The sequence below is a fragment of the Fusarium verticillioides genome, chromosome 4 (genome assembly GCF_000149555.1).
Source record: "Fusarium verticillioides 7600 chromosome 4, whole genome shotgun sequence".
NCBI lineage: Eukaryota > Fungi > Ascomycota > Sordariomycetes > Hypocreales > Nectriaceae > Fusarium > Fusarium verticillioides.
This window is the reverse complement of record NC_031678.1, coordinates 870,640-880,664: the sequence shown is the minus strand read 5'-3', so window position 1 is coordinate 880,664 and position 10,025 is coordinate 870,640. Positions and strand designations below refer to the sequence as shown.

Below are 10,025 nucleotides of genomic sequence, written 5' to 3'. Positions count from 1 at the left end.
GATGATGATCTCCCGATAGGCTGTGCTTAATTGAGACTTTTTATGCGAGCTCTTACACTTTATCACATTCTTAACCAAGGCCCACCACGGAACCTATTTTTTCCTCACATGAAGCACAGCGAAATACGAAATGCTTCATTTCGTTTCCCCAGCGAGAATGAGGAACCCATCTTGACGAAGACGAAAAAGCAAAATTGAAAATTGTCTCAGTCTTCACATTATTATCGCGCATCTTTACAGAGCGATCTGTGGGATATCCATCTGCCCTGGGAAGATCTACCCGCTCCCGAACCTAGGGAGATTTTTATGTTGGGATACATGCAGGGATCGGACTTTGTCCTGCTTTGGTGTTGAGCCGGCCAAGGCAACATCGAACAGACGAGATTCTCCTCGTTTGGCTTATAGGGAGCCTGCATAATAATGAAAACAAAAAGGAAGAAATACCGTAGATGATACCGGAAAGACTGCACGTACCCTTTCGTCCCGGCCGGGACCGGGCCAAAGTGAGTCCACGTTCTGCCCATAGAGTGGCCTCTCTGAACGCTGCCTAGGGGAGGAAAGAAAACTCAAGACCTTAGCCTTAAGTAATAAAAATATTTAGGTAGATTTAGTCTAAGCTTAGGGGACTCTTTGCCAAGTTTATTTTGACACCTTATATCAAGGTTCGATGTTTTCTTGCCCCCGAGGGCTGCAACTGTAGCTGTCACCGCCCAAGACCCATGTCCTAGCCTGTCGATGCCAACTCATCGGGCAACCCCTTGCTGCTGAGGCGGTAGACATGGGCGAATAGCGGTAAAGGACATTTTAATCGTCTTTTTCCTACGCCTCTTCTGTAAATCTTCGAGGCTGGCAAAGGTGACGTAAAAGCCGGATGAACGAGCAGCAAACACTTGTAGAGGACTGGTCTGAGACGGTAGGGCACACAAACAACGCACAATTGGGGAAACGCGAAAAGAAGTGCCCTCTAGTTAGCTTACTCCGTACTGTACATCCAGACTGCCAACGGTTGAGTGCATGCAGCAAAAGACAACGTCGCGGTGTTCTAAAGTGGATACAAAACCCTTGCTAGGCTAGCTAGGCTGGAGTATGGCGCATTTGGCCCACAAAGCTTGAAGTTTGCTCTGCAACCACAAGCCCGATGAGTCAAACAGTCACTGTTCGATCAGGTGGCTGGTGTATGGGAGAGTTGAGAGGGCTGGCACATGTCTCTCATGATTAGAAAAAAGCAACAAAGAATTGGCAAACCACCAGGTTCTTAGATTTTCCTTGCACGACTCCATTTGCCATGTGCTGAACTATACAACCTCGCTCGTGTTAGAATTTACAAATGAAGACATATTCCATTTTGCCTCTTCTGGCCTGGAAACTGTATAGGATGGGCCGTTTGCCAAATGCCCCACCGTCTGGCGATGGTCTTTCAACGCGTTGAGAACGTGGCAGCGGATGCGCGTCCGTCACCGTGGGGTTTCTCTCGGCACTCAGGGCTTTTCGCCCCTTGCAGGTTGCATATGAGGCTTTCCGTAGTCTCTGCCACCACTGGCTTGATTCGCCAAATCTGGCCCGTGAGATGCTCCTTGACGTCCACGTTCTATCACCGAATCCTTGATATCAACTGCGAGAGACCTCGTTGCTTACGCAAAAGAGTCTCAGAAGCAGCCCTCCCCCATCATTGGATCTTCCAGGTCGAGTCTCGCTGTCAGCCGGTTTGGTTGTGCATCCTTGACGGCCTTAGTGTCACTTCCTCAAACTTCTTCATTCTCCCAATCTGCTTCGCCGAACATGGGTCCCTTTCTAGTTCCGCCGCTCACCTCCAACTTCTCAAGAAACTCCGGTGGCACCGTGGGGATATACTTGCGCTCTCGCTCACGGTTGACTCCACCGAGTCCAGCGCCGTAAGTTACAAGCATGTCAGTTACCGACGGGAGCACGAAAGGCAACATCAGGGCGGGATCCAGCAGCAGATGCTCTGGCATGTCATCATCTTCGTCCCAATCATCCTCTGGAGGACTGGCAGTACTTCCAGGAGTGACGAGATTATTCCCGTTTGACCGGCCCTTTACCGGTGTCACTGGTGTGCTGTCTTGGCCCGACTTTTGTGGTGAAGGTACACCACTCCGCCGTCTCTCTCGCTTGAGCACCGCCTCTTTCTGTAGATTAATCAAGTATTTCATAGCACTTTTTGGTAATCCCTTCTCGCCCACTTCTGGCCTGTAGTGGTTGGCTGAGTGGATAAGTTGCTGGGGACTCAGTCTCTTGAGCTGCTGTAGTGTGATAACCAGAGCCTCCATATCATCTCCATTAAGTGATGAAAAGCACTGGAGCCATTGGAGTAGCTGGATTACGGGTGCCAGATGTCTTCGAGTAGCATCCATTGTTGATTCCCCAGAAGAGCGCATTTCACCTCCTTCAAAGTGCTCTGCCTGTCTGTTATTCGTCCGAGCCCAATCTTCTAGGATTGAGATATTCATGCGAATCTGCATGGCCTTCGTTCTTGCCAGGTACTTTCGATTTGACATAATGCGGTTGAAGAGCTCTGCTCCAATCCAGTAAATAAGCTGGGAAATGATTTGCGCAGTGATCACGGAGTGGATATCGTAAAGGTCGAGTACAAATAGAGTAGAGGAGAGAAGTGAGGTGACGTTTCGGGGGGCTGGCTTTGCTCGCTGCTTCGGTGATGGTGGTCTGAATCGCTTTTCTAGTGGCTCCTCTTTGACTTCTTTCTTTCGCTTAAAGAGCTTCCACTCATTTTGGAAAGTGATATCCTCGAATCCGGGAATAGTCTCGTGTTCCAGCATGGCTACGTCCAAGACCTTGTCCAGACGTCGCTCAGCATCTCGTACAATGAGAATAAAGATCTCATTTATCAATTCAGCCAGCTGCGCCTGGAACTCGCCCGTTGCCTCAAAGAGCCCAGGGTCTTTCTTTAGATAGTGAAGCAGTAGGGTGGCGTTTGAGATCCAAAATGCTAGAATAGTCATATCCCATTGACACCTCTCAACAACATCATTGATGTAATCCATAGCTGACACCAAGAGTCGCTCCAGAAGTTCGGGGCTTGAGTGGTAATGCGCATATCGTGCGCTAAGAAATATCATGTTGGCTGGCACCGGTTTCTGTGTCGGTGATCTCTGAGGCGTCATATTGGTAATAACGATATCAAGGATGCGTTCAAGTTCGTGTTCTTGAAAAACAAACATTTGATCATGTAAGCAGCGATTCCAGTCGAATTCTTGTTGCTCTTCCTCAAACTCATCGACAGGCTATGTTAAGAGTCAGTCCAACAGCTCTTCACGATTTCGATTTGGACCCTACCTCGGGTTGATCATCCATACCCACGTTTCCCAAGTCAACCTCGAGATCACGAGCACTCTCCATCATCAGTCTTCTCCGCATCTCATTCTCAGCCATCTCTTCTTCGAATCTATCCTGGGAGAACCCAGGTCGGTAAAAGTCATCTGTTCCGGCGCTTCCAATACTGTAGCCATTATCGTGGAGATAGAACGACATCTCGCTATCCGGGGGGACAAAGTCGAATGCTGTTCGTCCCGATGATGTCTTTTGGTCGGAGGAGGCATTATTATCGAGGAGTAGTTTAGCAATACCCTTGTGTCGATTTGTCATGGCCCACATTAGAGCTGTCCATTGATTGCGGTCTTGTTTGTTTACGTTGGCACCTGCATCGATCAATGCTTGGACAACAGGTTCATGGCCCTAACTGGAGGTTAGTGACTTATGTGCAACATATGACGGCACACCCACAAAGCAGCTAGCATAGATAAGGGGCGGTGTCCCATCCTCGTCTTCAGCGTCCAAATCAATGTAGTCTTTTGCCTTTCCATTGAGAAGCTTTCGAATTCTGTCGACATCGCCGTTACTTGCAGCCATGTTGAGTGCCTTTTGTAATTTCTCCTTCTTCTCCGCCTCGGACAAGCTTTCACTATTCACAACCTCATCTTCGTTCTCGAAAGCAGGAGCTGCTTGGTGCGCTGCCTGGGCGGCCAGCATTTCCATTAATCGCGTGTCGCTGTCTTTGGGTCCTTTGGTAATGTCATCCTCGTATTCGGGGTCGTTTAGCGATAGGTTGCCAAAGTTAAGAGGCTTTGCTATAGCTGGTGTTGTGAGGAACTGGGACTGGCCTGTTACAAATGTGTCAGTGACGTGTTGGGCTATACAAGATGCGCAAATGCAAATGCGCAGTGGCGATGCAACGAACCTTGCCAGCCATCGTACATCTCGGTCTCGGTGATCAGGTGCTCATTTGGCACATGCCTTCTGTCATCGAGAGATCTGGGTAGATCTGCAGGGAGAGTGCGAGGCTTTTCCTCAGGCTGTGCTTCGGGGTTGATAGAGTCCCCTAGATCCATGATGGAGGGAGGGGCAGAGACAGATTCAGATTCGTCGCGTGGTGCATGGAATCTTGCAAGAGATTATTTGACGATAAAGAAATGCGATCTTGCTAGTTCTCTACTGTTTCTTGGATAAGTAGGCGTTATCGGATCGAGATGTCGTCGGAGCTGAAAGCTGGTTGCTTGTGTTGATGTCGTCTGAGTTGTCGTGGAGAGCAACCTACCCACTTTGTCCCTGGTGAAATCGTGGAGAAACCGTCATTCCGCTTAGGTTTTGGAGCAGCTCCGCTAAGATATACCACCCAACGTTAATTATCACCTCTACACATACAACACATGTCGTCACCGAGGTACAGCCACAGCATTACTGGATATAGCTTTGCACCCAATCCGGTATTTCATAGGGTCTCTGCTTCAAATAAAACCGACATGATCCATAGACATGGCAGCTAATGTTTGTGATGCGTGAAATAAGAAGCGAATTGTTTGAGATTGATGTGTATCCACCCAACAGTAAGATGATATCCAATACATGCCAATCTTAGCTTATGCCAATTTATTTCATTTGTATTCATCACGAACATATCCAAAGTTCATTCGTCACGTACCCTAGACTGCTCGCTTGCCAAATGCCCGCAGTCGCTTCACTCCACCATCAGGAATCATGATAAGCTTTACGTGGGTTACCAGGGCCTTCTTCTCTTTCTCTTCACTCTCAAACTGATGCTCCTGATCGGGTCCCGTCTTGCTAGGGGGTACAAAGACTCTCCAGGCTGTGGCATCTGCGACAGGATCGCCATGGCCTGTCCACTCACAACCTTCAATTGAGACCTTTTGAGGGTAGTTGCCTCTAAAGTGCGCAGTATCAACAACCCAATTCTCGATGTATCCAGGGGCACCGAGCTTAATGATGGCGAAGTCTGTATGATCCTTTCCTCGTGATCGCTTTGTCTCCCAACCGTCGCTCATATCCTTTCCTCGGCCAGGGATGATAAGATTGTCCTTGGTTCCAAAGTGTTCGTCGCTGCACGACACAGCAACACCGCCGTTTTGAGCTGCAGCAAGATCGAAGATGGCATCCTTGTCTTCAGGGAATACAGGGACGGCGTGCCCATAGAGACGGAATCGTGCGATACCGCCATCGGGGTACATGTTGAGCCTCACATGTGTGTATGCCTTTCGGCTAGGAGTCTTGAGCTTCCAGGCAAATCGCTGAGAAGCACCACACTCCTGGATCCCGAGGATGGTCTCCCATTCTCCTCGGCCTCCTCCCCATGAAACAACTTTGTCGTCATCTTGGCTGAAGATACCCTCAACAGAGATAGCAGGAGCATGGTTTCCGTTGAAGAAGGCTGTATCGATCTCGACCCCTTCAATCGTGCCGGAGGCGACGCCCAACTTGATTATGGCGTAGTCGAATGGCTCCTGATTGTGTCGTCGAGTCTCCCAACCATCATACCAAGCACCTGTGAAGACCATCTTACCTGGCTGAGCAATCGGAGCTCTGGGGTTCAACAGGTTAGACGCTTCACAGAACCATTGGTCAGAGTAGCCAAGGACTCGGCCACCGAGACCACTGGAGATAAGATCTGTGATTGTTCAGCATTGTTACGACGGGTCAGTATAAATGAGCCCATATAAGTTCATACCAATGCATGTTGAACGGAAAGTCTTGTTAATGTCGTCTGGACGAATCGTTGCGACCTCGACGTTGTCGAGCTTGTATTCGATTTCGTCAGCAATGGAAGTCATGATGTGAAGTGTTTGTTTATGCAATGTATAATGAGAGTCTGCGGATCTATAGTTCTCTAGAACTTGGGGGTTGAACAATTTTGTAGAACGGTCTTATCGCCTTATTTCCTTCGGCTGCGCACCATGATCTGTCCTATTAGTCGGAGAAGGGGAGCTCGGCCACTTCCGAACTGCCCACTGATATGGCCTTAATATTGGATCATGGCAAATGCTGCCGGGTTTTTGGCCTGATCTCTTATTTTTATTGGACGTTTCGGTACTGCAAACAATCTGACGATCCTCTTACGTACGATCCTTCACCAATCCCAGCTTTTATTGTGATGCAGCTTCAGATAATTCTGGAGTTTCGGCTGGCCACCGGCCGTCTGGCCAATTGCCGTCCCGTCGCCGGCTTCGGGGGAGTGGAGGATCGTATCATTTAGCCATCCGGCCGTTTTTCAGGGACCTTTAAAGCGACAGTGGGCCAACCAGATCATCGTTTGTGGCGAGTCGGTTTGAGTAGATGAAGAGCTAATCTGGTAGCTTAAGCTGCTTGCTCGAGTAATAGATAATTATGCCAGGTTCATACATAGATCATCTGCCAGTACTTCTGTTCCGTTTTCATTTCCTTCTTCCTTACCTTGGTACCCTAGACATTGACGCGATTACTGCGCTACATGATGTATCCGTCGCTCTACCCCGCGCTATTGCCAAAACATGACTTGTGATTGGCCAAAGCTCAGTCATCTCATTGACGTCAACGGTGATTGCAAATAGAAGCGAAACGAAAACACGAATCTATCATTGTAAACTTCTCACTTACATACGTGACCTATCTACATTTGCGAATACCCTCCAAGTGCATACGCAGTTGATAGGCCGGGGGCGTGGATAAGTGAACGGAGAGTTCGACTGGGCACCTCTTTATCCGCTATTTCGTTTGCAGATCGTATACATAAAGCTCGAGTCTCACACTCAGAAGACGACTCTACCTGTTAGTTCACTCACAATGGCAAGTGCTACAGGTGTCCCGGAGCGATTCCCCCCTATCGAGGATTTGCCAGCCAGAGAAACCGAGCCTCTCCTTGGTCGACCTGGCGATGCTGCGCAAGAAGATGGGGTCCCCTTGATCAAGAATCTTGTTCTCGGTAAGCTTCGAATTTGTACATAACCGACATATAGCTGACTGTACGTTATATTAGGTACTGGAATAGTAGCTCAGCTAGGCGTGGTCCTACTCACTATTCTGATCTGGGCAAGCATCCTCTCTAAGCCTTTGATCCTCTTCTCAGCCCACCCACTCCTTCAATCTCTCGCGGTTCTCACCCTCGCTCAGTCTGTTCTAAGTCTACAGCCGACCCATACGGCAGAGCAGAAGCGTGTCGGCCAGCGCGTACATGCCAGTCTCAACCTCGTGGCCTTTTTGATTCTTGTTGCTGGCGTGACCATCATCGAGTACAACAAGATTGCAAACAACGGTCCCCACTTTCACTCTGTCCATGGCTATCTCGGTGTCATCACTTCTATCGTTCTTCTTCTCCAATACGGTGTTGGTTTTACCATGTGGGCTACCCCGGCCCTATATGGCGGCGTGGACAATGCCAAGGCTGTCTGGAAGTATCATCGCTGGAGTGGATATATCATTTTTGTTCTGCTCTTGGCTACCGTCGTCAGTGCTGTCGAGACAGACTACAATCACAATGTGCTCAAGATCAAGCTATGGGCCGTGCTATTGCTGGCTATTGTCACTTTAGTGGGTGTTGTGCCTCGGATTCAGAAGCAAAAGCTCGGCTTTCCAGGTCCTGGCTCGACTTGACCGTCCTTGGTCTGTATCACTTGAACCCTGCTGGAAACCAGTTACAAGGAACCTGTAGGTCCTCCTATGTGCGATGAGTTCGCGAACAGCCTTAGAACACGGTGACTGGTGTGTGGTCTCACTGTTTGCAACTGTCGTCCTGAAAGCTTTTGTACTGCGCCTTTGGCACGATTGTGAGGAATTTGCTGGGAGTAGTCGCGCCTCTCGCCGCTATCAGCGAGCGAGATTTCATCATGTTTAATGCAGTTCATTTTTCCCACCCTTTTTGTTACTTAGGCATTGGCGCTTAACTATCACAATGTACTCAGTTTACCTGTCTCACGATGCGATATAGGAAATATGTCTACGACGAAGCTAGCAACTACGTGTCATCAACTTCTGAGTTGTATCGACCATAAAAGCTACAGTGCTGTGTGCAACACGCTGACCATTCAAAGACTTGTAGTCGTAGATCTGCCCTTCCTTCAGAGCAAGTGTACCAAATGTGTACAACCTCAGTCTTTATTGCTCGAGTGATATCATCTGTCATATCGTATTACAGGACCTGAAGCCGAACACATCTGATGGCCAGACATAGTCCATCATAAAACGCTCTGAAGAAACATTTTCAAGACAGCTGGAGGTTTAATTTTGGCATGATAGAAAATTTATGATTCTCTCTACCCCAATCCAGGAACAACGGGTTCTCTTTCGTAGAGGCAGAGAGAGGGTTAGGTCTTTCATCAGATACGTGAATGAGTGAAATTTCGGGATTCAAGACGAAGTATTATCCCAAATCAGTCCAGGAGTCTTGTTGTATAAGACTGAAGGTTGGTGTTTTCTTCCACCCCTGAGACACTGCGGTGATATGTCGCCATTCAAACATATTCTGCCGTTTTGTGGAATTTGTTGGCAGCAGACAAACGATACTGTTTTCTGTCAATGAAGTGTTCCTGGTGGAGCAGCATAAGACAGAGAACAAACTTGTATATACTATGTAGTTATGCTATACCTCTCGGTGATGTATTTTACGAGTTGTTATCGCTCTCCTTATGCCTGGGAGGTTACGCAGTAACAGACAAGGCGATACAAAGCTCAGGTAAATCCAGTTCTTACAGCTAGACATTACAGAGTCCGAATACGTTCATACTGTTGCTAGCTAGAAGACTTATCATATGTGAAATGAGTAGTTTTAAGAATGCATACCGTTCTCAGGAGACTCTTAGGCCCCATCTAACCCTTGTTCTATCTGTATGGTCTACTTAAAAACCGTCAAAGCATCTCATCCTTAAGATCCGGACCGATGACTGCGGTCCAGGCATTCCTCAAAATTCCCAATACAAGAGATACTACAGTGCATTTTAACAGCGAACCGAGATCTGGCCCCTAAATTTGGCACATATGTCGGCCACGTTTATTATATGCCAGGTATGGTGCCGTAAATAGCATGCAATATGATATGATAGACAGGCAATTTCACGAGCCTTCTAAACTATTAACTTACCTAGATCGCTAGATTTCCTTAACAACGCAACTATGACGGTGAATAGTCGATAAGCTTTCTTAGCCCTGGCCCTATTACCTTCACCTACACGCAATTGCAGGTGCATATCTATTTGATTACTCTGCATCTCTCATAGTATTACTACCTTACTTTTTGCGATAAACATCAACTCCGCCGAAGCCGAAGCCTAACCGTTAAGCACAAGGCTCAACAATGCCACGTGAACCCACTACCTTAGATTGGTAAGGTAGGTATTGATCACGGGTCAACTTAATGGAGAGATCATGCCAAAAGGCCAATGCAATATGGAAGTGAGGCAAGTTAAAGGCTGAGATTTCACTAGCCGTGGGCACATACTATGTACATCGAATGAAAACCATGTACGTATGACAGGTATTTTATATTCTAAACACAAAATCTTCAAGTCATTCGATAACCCACATCTCACCAGACCCCAAGCTCAAAGCAAGGATCCATCTATCAGACAAAAAAACGGTCATGGCGTGGGCATCCGAACGGTTGGTGAATCAAGAGTAACCAAGATAGGCCAGGATAGACACCGCACTAGTTGAACTTCTCGAATAATCCCCGATTCAGATTGGACCAGCATCGATTGTCAACACTGGCTGGTAGAGAAGAAGTCCCACAT

General features: G+C 47.9%; 3 protein-coding genes across 4 annotated transcripts; 1 reads left to right on the top strand and 2 right to left on the bottom strand.

Annotated features, from left to right (window-relative positions):
- Positions 1-1,081: 1,081 nt before the first annotated feature.
- On the bottom strand, positions 1,082-4,596 carry FVEG_04618 (allantoicase). Of its 2 annotated transcripts, XM_018892431.1 has the most exons (4): positions 4,214-4,596; positions 3,760-4,136; positions 3,313-3,711; positions 1,082-3,260 (listed from the first exon to the last, which is right to left on the bottom strand). In XM_018892431.1, the coding sequence occupies exons 1-4, from the start codon at positions 4,362-4,364 to the stop codon at positions 1,743-1,745; spliced, it is 2,445 nt and encodes an 814-aa protein (XP_018749130.1). In that variant the 5' UTR covers positions 4,365-4,596; the 3' UTR covers positions 1,082-1,742. The 2 variants fall into 2 exon arrangements, with proteins under 2 accessions (XP_018749130.1, XP_018749131.1); XM_018892432.1 differs by having other exon boundaries at positions 3,313-4,136.
- A 19-nt stretch (positions 4,597-4,615) lies between these two features.
- FVEG_04617 (allantoicase) lies at positions 4,616-6,402 on the bottom strand. Its single transcript, XM_018892430.1, has 2 exons — positions 5,996-6,402; positions 4,616-5,935 (listed from the first exon to the last, which is right to left on the bottom strand). Exons 1-2 carry the CDS (start codon positions 6,096-6,098, stop codon positions 4,956-4,958), a joined length of 1,083 nt encoding a protein of 360 aa, XP_018749129.1. The 5' UTR covers positions 6,099-6,402; the 3' UTR covers positions 4,616-4,955.
- A 38-nt stretch (positions 6,403-6,440) lies between these two features.
- On the top strand, positions 6,441-8,350 carry FVEG_04616 (hypothetical protein). Its single transcript, XM_018892429.1, has 2 exons — positions 6,441-7,225; positions 7,280-8,350. The coding sequence occupies exons 1-2, from the start codon at positions 7,087-7,089 to the stop codon at positions 7,891-7,893; spliced, it is 753 nt and encodes a 250-aa protein (XP_018749128.1). The 5' UTR covers positions 6,441-7,086; the 3' UTR covers positions 7,894-8,350.
- The last annotated feature ends 1,675 nt before the right edge of the window (positions 8,351-10,025 follow it).

Bases quoted from the DNA above. Each gene is read 5' to 3' on its own strand.
- FVEG_04618 (XM_018892431.1), bottom strand. From the start codon at position 4,364: ATGGATCTAGGGGACTCTATCAACCCCGAAGCACAGCCTGAGGAAAAG. The intron at 3,712-3,759 runs GTGGGTGTGCCG...ACCTCCAGTTAG, and splicing joins TTATCTATGCTAGCTGCTTT to GGCCATGAACCTGTTGTCCA. The intron at 3,261-3,312 runs GTAGGGTCCAAA...CTCTTAACATAG, and splicing joins GTATGGATGATCAACCCGAG to CCTGTCGATGAGTTTGAGGA.
- FVEG_04617 (XM_018892430.1), bottom strand. From the start codon at position 6,098: ATGACTTCCATTGCTGACGAAATCGAATACAAGCTCGACAACGTCGAG. The intron at 5,936-5,995 runs GTATGAACTTAT...GAACAATCACAG, and splicing joins TTTCCGTTCAACATGCATTG to ATCTTATCTCCAGTGGTCTC.
- FVEG_04616 (XM_018892429.1), top strand. From the start codon at position 7,087: ATGGCAAGTGCTACAGGTGTCCCGGAGCGATTCCCCCCTATCGAGGAT. The intron at 7,226-7,279 runs GTAAGCTTCGAA...ACGTTATATTAG, and splicing joins GATCAAGAATCTTGTTCTCG to GTACTGGAATAGTAGCTCAG.